Source organism: Medicago truncatula, chromosome 2 (assembly GCF_003473485.1).
Source record: "Medicago truncatula cultivar Jemalong A17 chromosome 2, MtrunA17r5.0-ANR, whole genome shotgun sequence".
NCBI lineage: Eukaryota > Viridiplantae > Streptophyta > Magnoliopsida > Fabales > Fabaceae > Medicago > Medicago truncatula.
Genome location: NC_053043.1, coordinates 19661215 through 19674898, shown reverse-complemented (window position 1 = coordinate 19674898; position 13684 = coordinate 19661215). Strand labels below are relative to the sequence as shown.

General features: G+C 32.3%; 1 protein-coding gene and 1 long non-coding RNA gene across 3 annotated transcripts; one reads left to right on the top strand and one right to left on the bottom strand.

Moving 5' to 3' along the window:
- Nucleotides 1-9736: 9736 nt before the first annotated feature.
- On the bottom strand, nt 9737-12650 carry LOC11442886 (probable pectinesterase/pectinesterase inhibitor 12). Of its 2 annotated transcripts, XM_013608192.3 has the most exons (3): nt 11925-12650; nt 11647-11717; nt 9737-10732 (listed from the first exon to the last, which is right to left on the bottom strand). In XM_013608192.3, the coding sequence occupies exons 1-3, from the start codon at nt 12560-12562 to the stop codon at nt 10044-10046; spliced, it is 1398 nt and encodes a 465-aa protein (XP_013463646.1). In that variant the 5' UTR covers nt 12563-12650; the 3' UTR covers nt 9737-10043. The 2 variants fall into 2 exon arrangements, with proteins under 2 accessions (XP_013463646.1, XP_003595381.1); XM_003595333.4 differs by having other exon boundaries at nt 11647-12649.
- LOC120578178 (uncharacterized) lies at nt 11358-12257 on the top strand. The gene is made up of 3 exons (XR_005644105.1): nt 11358-11740; nt 11881-12031; nt 12122-12257. It is a non-coding gene; the product is annotated as an uncharacterized lncRNA (long non-coding RNA).
- Nucleotides 12651-13684: the final 1034 nt, after the last annotated feature.

Here is a 13684-nt window from a genome sequence, read left to right as displayed (position 1 = left end):
CTAATTTTTTCGTGTGACTTTACTATATTAACCCTAAATTTAATTTATGCAAAATGTCATCTCATATTTCTAAATATTAACTGGTGATGCAATATTAACCCTACATTTAACCTATTTGTTCTAAAAGTACTTTTTTTAGTAAGTACTTAATTGATATTGTGTTTGACCTAACTTCTCCTTAAAAATGTAGAGAAGTTTGAAAATGTTGGGTCAAACGATACCTTAATCTTCCACAACGGCAATGTAGAAGCAACTAAATTTGAGAGAAAAAATTGAAAAAGTTAAAAATATAAAAATTGGAAAATAATTAAAAGTTATTAAAAATATAAAAATTAGAAAATAATTAAAAAAAATTGGTTAGGGGAAAAAATGGAAATTCATAGGCCATTGTTGAAAAAAAAAATATTAAAAAATAAAGAAAAGGTTCCCGGCGTAAGTTGAAAAGAGGTGTTTGTGAAATAAATTGTCGAGAAGTAGTTTTTTAAAGTAACATGCAACATCTTCTGGTCAAATCTCATTCCATTCAATTTTATGCGTTCAAAAAAAGTACTTTTTTTAGTAAGTATTTAATTGATATTGGGTTTGACCTAACTTCTCCTTAAAAATGTAGAGAAGTTTGAAAAATGTCGAGTCAAACGATACCTTAATCTCCCACAACGATAATGTAGAAACAACTGAATTTGGGATAAAAAATGGAAAAAGTTAAAAATATAAAAATTGGAAAATAATTAAAAGTTATTAAAAATATAAAAATTAGAAAATAATTAAAAAAAAATTGGTTAGGGGCAAAAATAAAAATTCATAGGCCATTGTTCAAAAAAAAAAACTCAACCAATAAGTAGATTACCAAATTGCCCCTTATAGGGGCAAAATGGTAAATTCAAGGGACATTTCTTTTCTTATCTATAATTACTTATATAAAAGAAAATATCCATTGAATTTATCATTTTGCCCCTATAAGGGGCAATTTGGTAATCTACTTATTGGTTGAGTTTTTTTTTTTTAAGGTGGACCTATGAATTTCCATTTTTTCCCCTAACCAATTTTTTTTAATTATTTTCTAAATTATATATTTTTAATAACTTTTAATTATTTTTCAATTTTTATATTTTTAACTTTTTCAATTTTTTATCCCAAATTCAGTTGTTTCTACATTGCCGTTGTGGGAGATTAAAGTATCGTTTGACCTGCCATTTTTCAAACTTCTCTACATTTTTAAGGAGAAGTTAGGTCAAACACAATATCAATTAAGTACTTACTTAAAAAAGTACTTTTTTTGAACGCATAAAATTGAATGGAATGAGCTTTGACCAGAAGATGTTGAATGTTACTTTAAAAAACTACTTCTCGACAATTTATTTCACAAACACCTCTTTTCAACTTACGCCGAGAACCTTTTCTTTATTTTTTAATATCATATATTTTTTTTAACAATGGCCTATGAATTCCCATTTTTTCCCCTAACCAATTTTTTCTAATTATTTTCTAATTTTTATATTTTTAATAACTTTTAATTATTTTCCAATTTTTATATTTTTAAATTTTTCAATTTTTTCCCCCAAATTCAGTTGCTTCTACATTGCCGTTGTGGAAGATTAAGGTATCGTTTGACCCGACATTTTTCAAACTTCTCTACATTTTTAAGAAGTTAGGTCAAACACAATATCAATTAAGTACTTACTAAAAAAAGTACTTTTAGAACAAATATGTTAAATCTAGGGTTAATATTTCATCACCGGTTAACATTTAGGAATAAGAGATGACATTTTGCATAAATTAAATCTAGGGTTGATATAATTTGTTTAGTAAAATTAAAGAGAAAAATTAGCAGCGATTTGTTTATTTTGATTTTCCTAACAATTAACGTTAACATTTTGATCAAATTAAACATGGTTAATTAAATAGGGTTAATACAGTAAAATTAAGCAAAGAAGTTAGGTTAATTCTAGGGAAAAATTTTGCGTCCGGTATAACTTTAAGAAATAAAATAAAATAGGTTAAGTATAGCAAGACGGGTTAACATTTATAAGTAAGAGATTAAGTTAAGTATAGCTAGACGGGTTAACAGTTATTCATTTCCAAAAAAACAGCATATAATTGGGAACATATTTTTATTTTACTTTAGATAAACATTAAATGCAAAGGTGTGGAGGGAAAAATTAGGTTAAAATTAGAGATGATATTTTGCATAAATTAAATCTAGGGTTAATATAGTAAAGTCGAGTCACACGAAAAAATAGGTTAAATCTAGGGTTAATATTGCATCACGGGTTAACATTTAGAAATAAGAGATGACATTTTGCATAAATTAAATCTAGGGTTAATATAATTTGTTTAGTAAAATTAAAGATAAAAATTATGCAGCTTTGATTTTCACATTTATAAAGGACAACAATTTTCCATAATTTATAAGATTTCTCCTTCAAAACTAAATTTTAAAAAAAATATGTTATTCAACCCGTGCGAAGCACGGGTTTGCAACTAGTTAGTATATAGATAATAATTAGATTTTAGGGTTTTCCTCAAATGTATTTATGGAAATGTAAACGTCACACCCATCTTTATGACATGTGACATTCTAACATAACTCCTTTGCTTCTAACATGATTCCATTACACCATAATGCTTCTCAAATGTTAACTCTCACCAAAATCATTCTAGCCTAAATTGGTATTGTTATTATAAATGGTTATTTTTTTAATTTTAAATGCTATATTAGACTAATTTTAAATGGTTAATTTCCAATTTCAAATTAACATCCAATAATAAATAATCAAATTCAAATTGTAAACAAAAAGAATGAAAATTTCGGGAGGTGAACTCATATTCAATCACATTCTCACCACAAAAAAAAAAATTAATTATTTTAAATTCAAATATATTAGATTTTGGCCAATGATTAAAATTTTATTATATAATTACTTAATCAAATTAAAGTAATTATTAAAACTCTGAACTCTGAATAAATGGAAAGTAATTTTCATTATTGAGTGATTAGAATAGTGAGGCACATCTAAGTTTATATACTTTACATGTATTGTAACAGAAGTGGAAGATATATAGTTAAGCCTAACTAATGCAATAAGCTGTACAGCCACCACTAACTAATGCAAAAAAATTTAACTAGCACTACAACCACTAACCAACATTTACATTAATATATCCCCTCAAGTTGGACTATGGATAGAACATAGACCCAACTTGGACATGAAAGACGAGAAAGCATGATGTTGGAGTGGCTTAGTGAAGACATCAGCCAGTTGAGAGGTGCTTGGTATCGGTAGCAAATGAATGAGCTTTGATTGAATTTTCTCGCGAATCACATGGCAGTCCAGCTCGATGTGTTTACTCCTTTCATGAAAAGTAGGGTTGTGAGATAAGTAAATAGCTGACCTACTGTCACAAAAAACAGAAGCTGAATCTGAAAGTGCTATCTTGAAATCTTGAAAAATGTATTGTAACCATTGAAGTTCACAAGTTAATGAGGCCAAAGCTCTATATTCGGCCTCTCTTGAAGACCTGGAGCCAGTATTTTGCTTCTTGGACTTCCAAGAAATTAAAGAAGAACCAAGTAACACACAAAATCCTGTAATAGACTTTCTAGTTTCATGACACCTTGCCCAATCAGAATCAGCAAAAGCACTAATCTTCAAGGGACTAGAAGTAGAATAAAATACGCCTTTGGCTGGAGCAGATTTGAGATACTTCAGAATGCCCATGGCAGCATTGTAGTGAGGGACCAAAGGTTTAGAAACAAATTGACTTAAATGCTGAACGGAAAAACTGATGTCTGGTCGAGTATGTGTCAAATAAAGAAGCCTTCCTATAAGTCTTCTATAAGAAGAGGGGTCATCCATAGGAGCACCATCGGTGCTAGAGAGCTTAGTAGTAGGATTAAAAGGAATATTGGAAGGTATAGTTCCTAGTAGACCAACATCTTGAAGAAGTTCAAGTGTATATTTTCTTTGATTGACAAAGATCCCAGTGTCAGATCTTGCAATTTCCAGACCTAAGAAATATCTCAGTTTTTCAAGATCTTTAATCCTGAATTTCTGATCCAAAAACGCTTTGACAACTTGTATCTCATGAATAGAGTTGCCGGTAAGAATAATATCATCAACATACACCAATAGTGCAGTAAAACTAGTAGATGTAGACTTTATATATAGAGAATGATCAGATTGTGAGGGAGTATATCCAAAAGAAACTAAAGAGGAAGAAAGCTTGGAGTACCATTGCCTACTAGCTTGTTTCAAACCATAAATGGATTTGTGCAATTTACAAACTTTGTTGTGGTCCTTAATGTCAGGAAAACCAGGAGGTAAGGACATGTACACATCCTCATTTAAATCACCATGCAAGAAAGCGTTATTCACATCCAATTGTTCAAGATGCCACCCCTTAATGGAAGCCAAAGCTAATAAGACCCTAACAGTAGTGATTTTGGCAACTGGCGAAAAGGTATCAAAATAATCAACTCCTTCTAATTGAGAATACCCTTTAGCGACTAACCTAGCCTTGTAACGCTCAATAGAACCATTGGCATGATATTTAACCTTATACACCCATTTGCAACCAATAGGAACTTTGTCATGGGGAAGATCAACTACAGACCATGTTTTGTTCTCATCAAGAGCAAGTAATTCAGCATTCATAGCATTCCGCCAACACTCAAATTTAGATGCCTGGTTATAGGTTGTAGGTTCAACTATGGCTGAGATAGAACAACAAAATGCATGATAACCAGGGGCACAATTATTGTAAGATAGTACAGAAGAAAGGGGATAAACACTGTTAGAAGATATTGCAAAGTCTGTACCTATAACATTGTTACAATGAAAATCTTCTAAATATACAGGACGAGTAACAATTCTAGAAGACTTCCTTAAAGGTGCAGGGTTAGGGCTAGATTCTGGTGTGGTAGTGGGAGTGGAATCATTGGAACTAGGTTCATGCATGACAGGAATGGGTAAAGAAGTAGGATCAGGGTCATCAAGAGTAGTATGATGCAAATTGGATGTAGAGGATGTAGAGTCCGTTTGCACAGAATTCGGCAAATGAAAAGGAAAATCAGTTTCATAAAAAAAAAAAATTCTTGAAACAAAAATTTCATGTGAATTTAAATCATAGAGAATATAGCCTTTAGTACCGTTTTTATATCCTAGGAACACAGCTTTTCTAGCTCTAGAATCAAACTTGGTTCTATGAGCTTGCAAAGTGGTTGCATAACTCAAACAACCAAAAACCTTAAGATGGACAAGAGAAGGAGGTTCTTTATGAAGCAATTCATAAGGACACTTGAAATTAAGAAGAGTAGAAGGTAACCTATTAATGATGTGAACAGCATGTTGAATGCAAAAATTCCACATTGTTAAAGGTATATGGGAGTTGAAAGAAAGACATCTAGCCACATTGAGAATGTGTTGATGCTTTCTTTCAACAACCCCATTTTGTTGAGGCGTCTCAACACAAGTCTTTTGATGGATGATTCCTTTGGAAAGGAAAAAATCACCCATGGCAAATTCAGTGCCATTATCGGACCTAAGACATTTCAAAGTAGTATGAAACTGATTTTCAATATAGGCAACAAAGTGAAATAAGACTCTTTCTGGTTTCATCTTTGGATTTGAGAAATATAAACCAAATAAATCTAGAATAATCATCTACAAGGGTTAAAAAATATTTATGGCCTTGTAATGAAATAGTAGAATAAGGACCCCATAAATCAGCATGTAAAATATCAAAAGGAGCATTAGACTTTGACAAACTATGAGGAAAAGGTAACTTTCTTTGTTTTCCAAAATGACAAGAATCACAAGAAGACATATTATTTTTGCTAGGAACAAAAGGAAATTTCCTAGAAACGGCTTGCAAGCCTCTATCAGAAAGATGGCCTAATCTTAAATGCCATAAATAGGAACTACTAGAAACAGAATTACAAGAAACAAAACCAGTATGGTCTGCGGTACTAATGACATATAAGCCTCTTTGAAGTTTAGCTATACCAATCACTGCCTTGGTACCAATCTGCAAAATTTCACATGATTTAGATGTGATATTCACAAAGCAGTTATTTGCACTAACTAATTTATTCACAGAAATTAAGTTAACATGAAGTGAGGGTATGTAAAGAACATTATGCAAAATGAGAGAAGGTAAAATCTGAATAGTGCCAGAGATATTAGCAAAAATTTGGGATCCATTTGGTAATGAAACAGGAATAGGATTAATGTGCCTATGAGTGCTAAATGATTTAATATCATAAGTGATGTGGTCAGTTGCTCCCGTATCAAGAATCCAAAAATTAGGGGACTTACCATTACCGGTGGATGACTGTGAATGCAGAGCAAGAGGTGTGGTAGAAACAGAGTTTACAGCGGGTGTTGATTGAGAATTTGATTGCTGAAAAATGCTAAGAATGCCATTGTACTGATCTTGAGTGAGACCAAAAGGTGGTGTTGCAGTATTGGAGGACCGTGAATCAGGTTGTGCAGAAGAATCAACTGTTGCAACTGTATGAGAAGACTGAGAAAAATTCTTTCCTTTGTTCTTGTAACCAGGAGGAGTGCCATGTTTAAGCCAACAAGTCTCAAAAGTATGATTAGTGCGATTGCAGAATGTGCACAACCTATTATGTCCTTTATGAGCAGAATTTGGTGCATGTGCTCTTCCTTTTCCATAAAAATTGGATTTCCCATTTTGATTTCCATAATGAGAATTTGCCAAAAGAGCAGCAGAAGACTCGACCTCGGGAGCGTCATGCGTAATTGGATCAAGAATGGAGTAAGCAATTTCCCTTTCTTGTTGGATTAACATCGAGAAAACCGTATCAACATCGGGAAGAGGATTCATTAACATGATTTGAGACTTAGTATGAGAAAAACGATCATTCAGCCTCTTTAGAAAACGAATGACGTAATCTTGCTCGCGAAAAAGCTTGATGGAATCGATCGCACCACAAGTACAAGGAATTGAACATTTACAGAGAGGAATTGGCCGATAATTTTCTAATTCATCCCATAAGACTTTCAATTTGGTAAAGTAATCGGAGATATCGAGATTACCTTGACGAAATCGATACAGTTCTTCTTGTATATCTGATATGCGAAAGATATCTCCCTGAGAGAATCGAATGCGAAGATTCTTCCAAACTCCAGCTGCAGAATCAATCCATAAAACAGATCGAGCAATTGATTCAGAAATTGAGCGATGAATCCAAGCCAAAACCATCGTGTTACATCGAATCCATGGAGAGTAAAGAGGATCAAGAGGTGACGGCTTAACAAGAGTGCCGTCAATGAATTTGTCTTTGTTCTTTGAAATCAACGCAATTTGCATGGATCTCGACCAGGTGTGATAATTCTTGTGATCCAAAGGAGGAGAAACCAGAATCACAGCAGGATTTTCATTCGGATGAAGATAATAAGGATTTGCAGAATTGGTAGAGAAATCAGTGTAGGTAGCCATGATCAAGTACTCAAAATTGATTCGAAACACAAGAGAAATTGAATCGAAAATTGAACAGGAAAAAAAAATGAACAATGGCTACCAGAGCAATTGCTCTGATACCATATTAAAACACTGAACTTTGAATAAATGGAAAGTAATTTTCATTATTGAGTGATTAGAATAGTGAGGCACATCTAAGTATATATACTTTACATGTATTGTAACAGAAGTGGAAAATATATAGTTAAGCCTAACTAATGGAATAAGCTGTACAACCACCACTAACTAATGCAAAAAATTAAACTAGCACTACAGCCACTAATTAGCATTTACATTAATAGTAATTGTTTAAGTTCATGCACAATTATATGATTTAATTCATTATTATTTGAGAAAAAGTATATGCCGTTTAAATTATTTTAATGTTTTTTTTTGGATTATTAATTAAAATTGTTAGAATAATGAATTTGTATCTCCGTTTAACGATGCAGATTTTGGAGGTGTATTGAGTTATTGAAATCATTATTATGATTTAAAAGGCCATAATATTTATCACCTTTTTTCTCAAAATATTTAATAAAATATGATTAAATGTGGAATAATTTGGATCGTTTATTGTGATTATGTGATTGTGTGATTAATGATGAATTTGTGTAATTTGGATCGTTTATGTGTGATTATGTGATTATGGTGTTAAACTGGTGTAATTCGATTCAATTATTAGTGTGCAAAAATTACATGTCATTAATGACTTGGTTGCCATTAATTCAATGTTGTCTGCTGGTATATCAGTATCCAGCGTGAGTTAACTCATGTTGGCATGTAATCCGCGTGACTTAACTCACGATGAGTTCAGCGTGACTTAACTCACGTTGTATTTAACACCTGCGTGACTTAACTCACGTTGGGGTATTTTAGTCAGTTTGTATGAGGATGAGTAAATCTTGATGGGAAGAGAATAATTTTCAAACTTATGAAGGTCTAAAGTACATAAATATATTTGTTACTAAATAATAGAATTTTATGAAAGTCTAATCACACCAATATATCTGCTACTAAATAATCAAATCATATGAAGGCTTGAGTTTATGAAAAAAAACTTAAACAATATCAATAATGGAACATATATTATATTAAAATAAAGCTTAATAGGCTGGCATGATGAATTTAATAGACTTTTTTGTAAGCCTTAACATAACCTATTTAAGTAAATCGACTTTAAAAATAACTTAAATCTAACATTCTTATTAAACGAGCTGGGTTAAATTAGACTTTGAATAGGTCAGACCCCGTTAAGTGCCCTGGCATGTTCCCACCCTAAACACTAGTGTTAAGGATGTGTGAAGAACACATATTTTGAGAAATAGAGTTGAATTGTACTGAAATGGACGAAACTTGCAAATCATCTAAAATGCTGACATTGGAAATTGTCGGTTATGTACACTGCTGAGATGGCAGGAAACGGATTTGTGTCTTTGTTGTAATAAATCATTTTAGATTCATATGTTTGTTTGGCTCATGGTAGGATGGTAGTTAAGCCTTTCTCACGAGGTTATAGGAGTAATTTTATTTTTCAAGTCGAGGTTATATATATATTTTTTTGTGGTGGTCAGAATTTGAACGTCAAACCTTGTATATATTATGTATAACAACCGAGGTAAGTTCACGAGAACAGTCGAAGTTATAATTTATTTCACCAGTATTCTTAATAGGCCTTCATTTAATTAAAAAACCTTTAACTTGAGTGAATTTTTCCATTAAATATCAACGAGGAATGGACGCTTTAGTAAATAATTTCACATGAAATCTAAAAAATGAATTTCACTATAAACTAACTTTTATAATCATTTTTCATCACAATTTGACATATGTTATCTTAAATGACAAAAATTAAACATATTTTAATAGGTTAGTTCAAACTCTAATTTTACTAAACATTATAATTTTTATATACTAGCTTATAAATTATCATGTTATCCACCTTAAACTCTTTCGCAATAAACTAATTTATCAATTATTCACTCTTTTTTACCAAACAAAACTTAAATTGTTTTCAACAGCCTAGATTACTGCTAGATTATGGTGTTGTAGAGAACCAATTTTGGATTTGGATTTTCTGCTCTTGTAACAGTTCAGGACCGTCCGATCTAAATCTTGTGATCGAAATTGTTTAGAATAATTTGACAACTGAGTTAATTTAAATCATACGATCTATAATTAACAGTTGAGATGCAAAACAACGGCAAAACAACGTGCTTTTTGACGGCAGGGAAACTCAGTCCTCCAATTTCATTCCCAAAGTACCATTCAATGTGTAGTGTACTTCAATGTGTGTCCCACTTTCATCACATTAATTTTTCAAATAATAGTCTAGTTGAGATCACATACATTGAATGCGATAAGATACTCCATCCGTCCCTATATCTAAGCACCCTTTTATTAGAGGGAGTACTACATAAGAACTTCTCATATGTGCTCAATATATCAACCATAAACATTTTCCTTTTGCATTCTTAATCAAAGAACTACTTTAGGGATCTCAAATAACATTAATGAAAAATGTAAAAAACCAAAGTTACATTATCTTTTCTATGTCAAATTCCATCATCATAAGGAACTGAAGTAGACTCAAGCCATTGATCACCAATAATAAACTCAGAAACACTGAAATTATATGCATCATTATAATCCATCAAATGATAACCAACCCATTCAACACGATTATCAATCTTTGAACCAGGTCCATAATTTTCATATTCACCATAAAACAATGTATCCAAACCTTGATCATTTGACCATTTGGTCCAACCCTTTTGATCAATAAAATCATCAATATAAGACTCAATTAAAACCGTTCTAGAAAAAACCCTCCACGGCCTCCCAAGGTAACTCTTGACCTTACTAGAGTTTGAATAAAGCTCATCCGTAGCGATAATCGAACAATTTTGGATTGAAATTCCCGTGTCTTCGTCAGGGTTATCCCGTGATTGCGCGGTTATAACTGTAAATTGACCAGGTAATGGCATTCTTGATACGATGTCGCATTCTTGTAATACTACTGCGGCGTTACCAAATATGAAATCTATTGTCCCGTAAATGTCGCATTCGCGGTAGAATTGTCTGAATGAGTGGACATAAAGTGTGTCTTGGTAACCATAAATTGCGCATTTGTAAAATGCTGTTAAATCTGCATTTACTCTTAATGCAACTGCTTGATGTTTCTCTGGTCCAGCTCTGTTCTCAATTGCTATGTCTCTTGCAAGAAATCCATCTCCAGATACAGCTGAAAAATGAAATGAGCATTTATTATCACGTGATTGTCAATTTGGAAACATGGTACATTAATTTATTTGGAAAAATTAAGAATCTGACTCACTGGACAATGGAGTATCCCTAATGACAAAAATCCATAGTATGAAATTGGTGGCCCATAATCTTTAGTTTTTTTTAACTAATTATGAACATTATTATTGATAGAAATCCAAGACCCAAATTGAAGAGATAATGACAAAAAAAATGTTAATGACATTTTTCGAGTTACAATGATTCTTTAGCATTGAGCTAAACTCGACCCAAATTCTAAGATTGTATTTGTCTATCCAAAATCTATTGGCCCATGTAATATGGGTCAGTCAGGTCACGTCGTAGATATACGAGTCTTAAATTGGATTAAATATAGGACTAAATACAATAACTAATTTTGTAAAGGTGAGTTCCATCCAAGTCTCACCTTAAACAAAGATCAACCTTGTAAAAAATCCAAACCAAATTCTAAGAATTAGTTTTAGAAAAATCAATTTTGATTGAAATTGATTATGTAAAATTAATTTGAATAAAATTAGCCTGAAATTAAGAAATTTATATGTTGATTTTTTATTTGAAAGACAATTTTTTTAACTAGACATAAATTAATTTTACAACCTACCATCAAATAAAGATTGGGAAACAAAATGATTTCTGTCCAATAAACAATCATAAACATCAATATTTTGTTAAAATCACATAAGATCCAAAACAAAATCAATTTTGAAACTCTTGTGAAATCAAACACCCTATAATTAGTTCATTGACAAATTTGATTTAATATTATAGAATCTATTGCATCAGCTACACTTATTCATTTTTAAAAGACAAAGCACAGAAAAATCCAAGAAAGTAAAAAGACAAACCAAGAAAAAAGGGTAAAGAAAACTTCACCTAAAGTTGCAGATCTGAAAGTGGTCCATCCATCAACAACACTTCTGTTACCAGTGATGACAGTAGAATCACTTCCATCACCAAGCATCACAATGTTAGTTTTATAACTTGGTATTTCAACATTTTCATCATAATACCCTTCTTTAACATAAATAACTATCCTAACCAAACTATTATTTGGAGCAAAGTTTATAGCATCATTAATAGTGCTAAAGTTTCCACTTCCATCTGCAGATACAACTAGCATTTCATTTGGATCATATTCATCAAAATCTAACCTTTTTGATAACCATTTTGGAGAAACCAAATTTTTGTTGTGACCCTTTTGATTTGAAGGCTCAGGTGCATGATTAGAAAGCATAGAAAGAGAGTTACTTACATGTTTGTAAGTGTTGATAATAGAATCCACAAGAATTGGTTTATATGTACCAGAAGCAGAATCAAGACCATCTAAACATGTGTTTTTGTTGGTTAGGGCTGCACTGAGGTAGATTCTAGCATCAGCTATGTTTCTTTTGTTCGAGGAACGGATTCCGGATAATGATCTTTTCAATGAAGTTAAGGTTGATTGATGAAGTTCCTTGCAGTCTTGAATTGATCCTCGTTGTTTCTCTACGATATTCGATGTTCCAACGTCGTGGAAAAGATTCGAGAGCTTTGTGGTTTCGGATATTGCTAGTTGAAGTGAATGAAGAAGGTAGGTTATGATGTTTGGGTTTATGTTTATGGATATGGAAAGTTTTAATGAGTTGAAACAAAGTTTAGGGTATGGTGTTGTTTTGCATAAAGATTTTAAGGAAGTGAGTTTGTTGGGATTTAGTGATGTGGTTATGGAAGTGTTGGTGTTGAGAGGTAATGTGAGTGAGAAGAGGATTGTAAAGAGAAGGATGAAGAGTTTGTGAGATGAGGAAGCCATGAAATGTTGATGAAAAAGTTAGGGAAGAAGTTGAGAATCTAACTTTGTTTAAATAATGTACTTTAGGTTTCGATAGAGACATTTATTAGAATCTAAAATAACACGGGTTTGGAACTTAAATAAATTACTTTTTGAAAAGGTCAATAATATAGCAGCTTGTAATTTTAAACTTTATATTTCCCCGTCTAGAGGAAAAGAGTTGCACCTAGTATTTTGAATTTTAACCTTTTTTTTTTTTTTTTACTAGATGTTAAATGAGTTTAAATCTCATTCCACTTACCTCATAATTGCAACTTTGCGACACGTCTTTGGTAAGCTATTGGCTTTACCAACTTATCGTTCTTTCAAGGGGATGATCTTTATGTTTGGCTGCGTCGTGGTATTGATGGTCATTCTAGATTTCTGTTTATGTCCGCTTGTTGATGGTTATGGTGCACTAGGAATAGCTTGTGTACGGAAAATGAGGTTGTACTCCCCCTTTTCTATTAAGACATGTACGAACAACTATGCTAATCTTCTGGCTAAGTGTTTCCTCAAGCAGCATCCAGTTCCACTCATGTGAGTGATAAATTGGAACGATGAGGGTGGTAATGGCATGATTTTGAATGTTGATGGCAGTAGCCTTGGCAATCTCGGTGTCTCCAGTTTTGGGGGTTTGTTTAGGAATGAGGATGGTGCTTGGATCGATGGATTTGTTGGAAATATAGTATTCTCTAACATCCTCCATGCATAATTATTGGCAATGTATCATGGGTTACATATAGCCTAGGAATTTGGTATTTCACAGGTGTGGTGTTATTTTGACTCAAAGACCACAATCAAGTTTATATATGGATCCATCAATGTTAGACATCACTAAGCAGCAATTATGTATAATATAAAGGAGCTCATTTACAGGGACTGACACATTCACATGCATCACACTCTTCGGGAGGGGAATGTATGCGCCGACTATCTTATTATGCTTGGAGCAAATAGCCATGAGACCTATCGTTCTATTGCAGTTCCTTTGGTCGGAATTAGCCTACTCCTGCTAGATGATGCTAACAGGATTTCTTTTTCTAGATTTTTTTTTCTATTCCCTTTTTTTTTTCACCTATTGTACCAAAAATTCTCATTCCA

What these genes read in the sequence shown, in the direction of transcription:
- LOC11442886 (XM_003595333.4), bottom strand. Translation starts at nt 12,562, where the DNA reads ATGGCTTCCTCATCTCACAAACTCTTCATCCTTCTCTTTACAATCCTC. An exon ending in TTTCAGATCTGCAACTTTAG is followed by an intron (nt 10,733 to 11,646) that starts GTGAAGTTTTCT and finishes TTCATTTTTCAG; the next exon opens with CTGTATCTGGAGATGGATTT.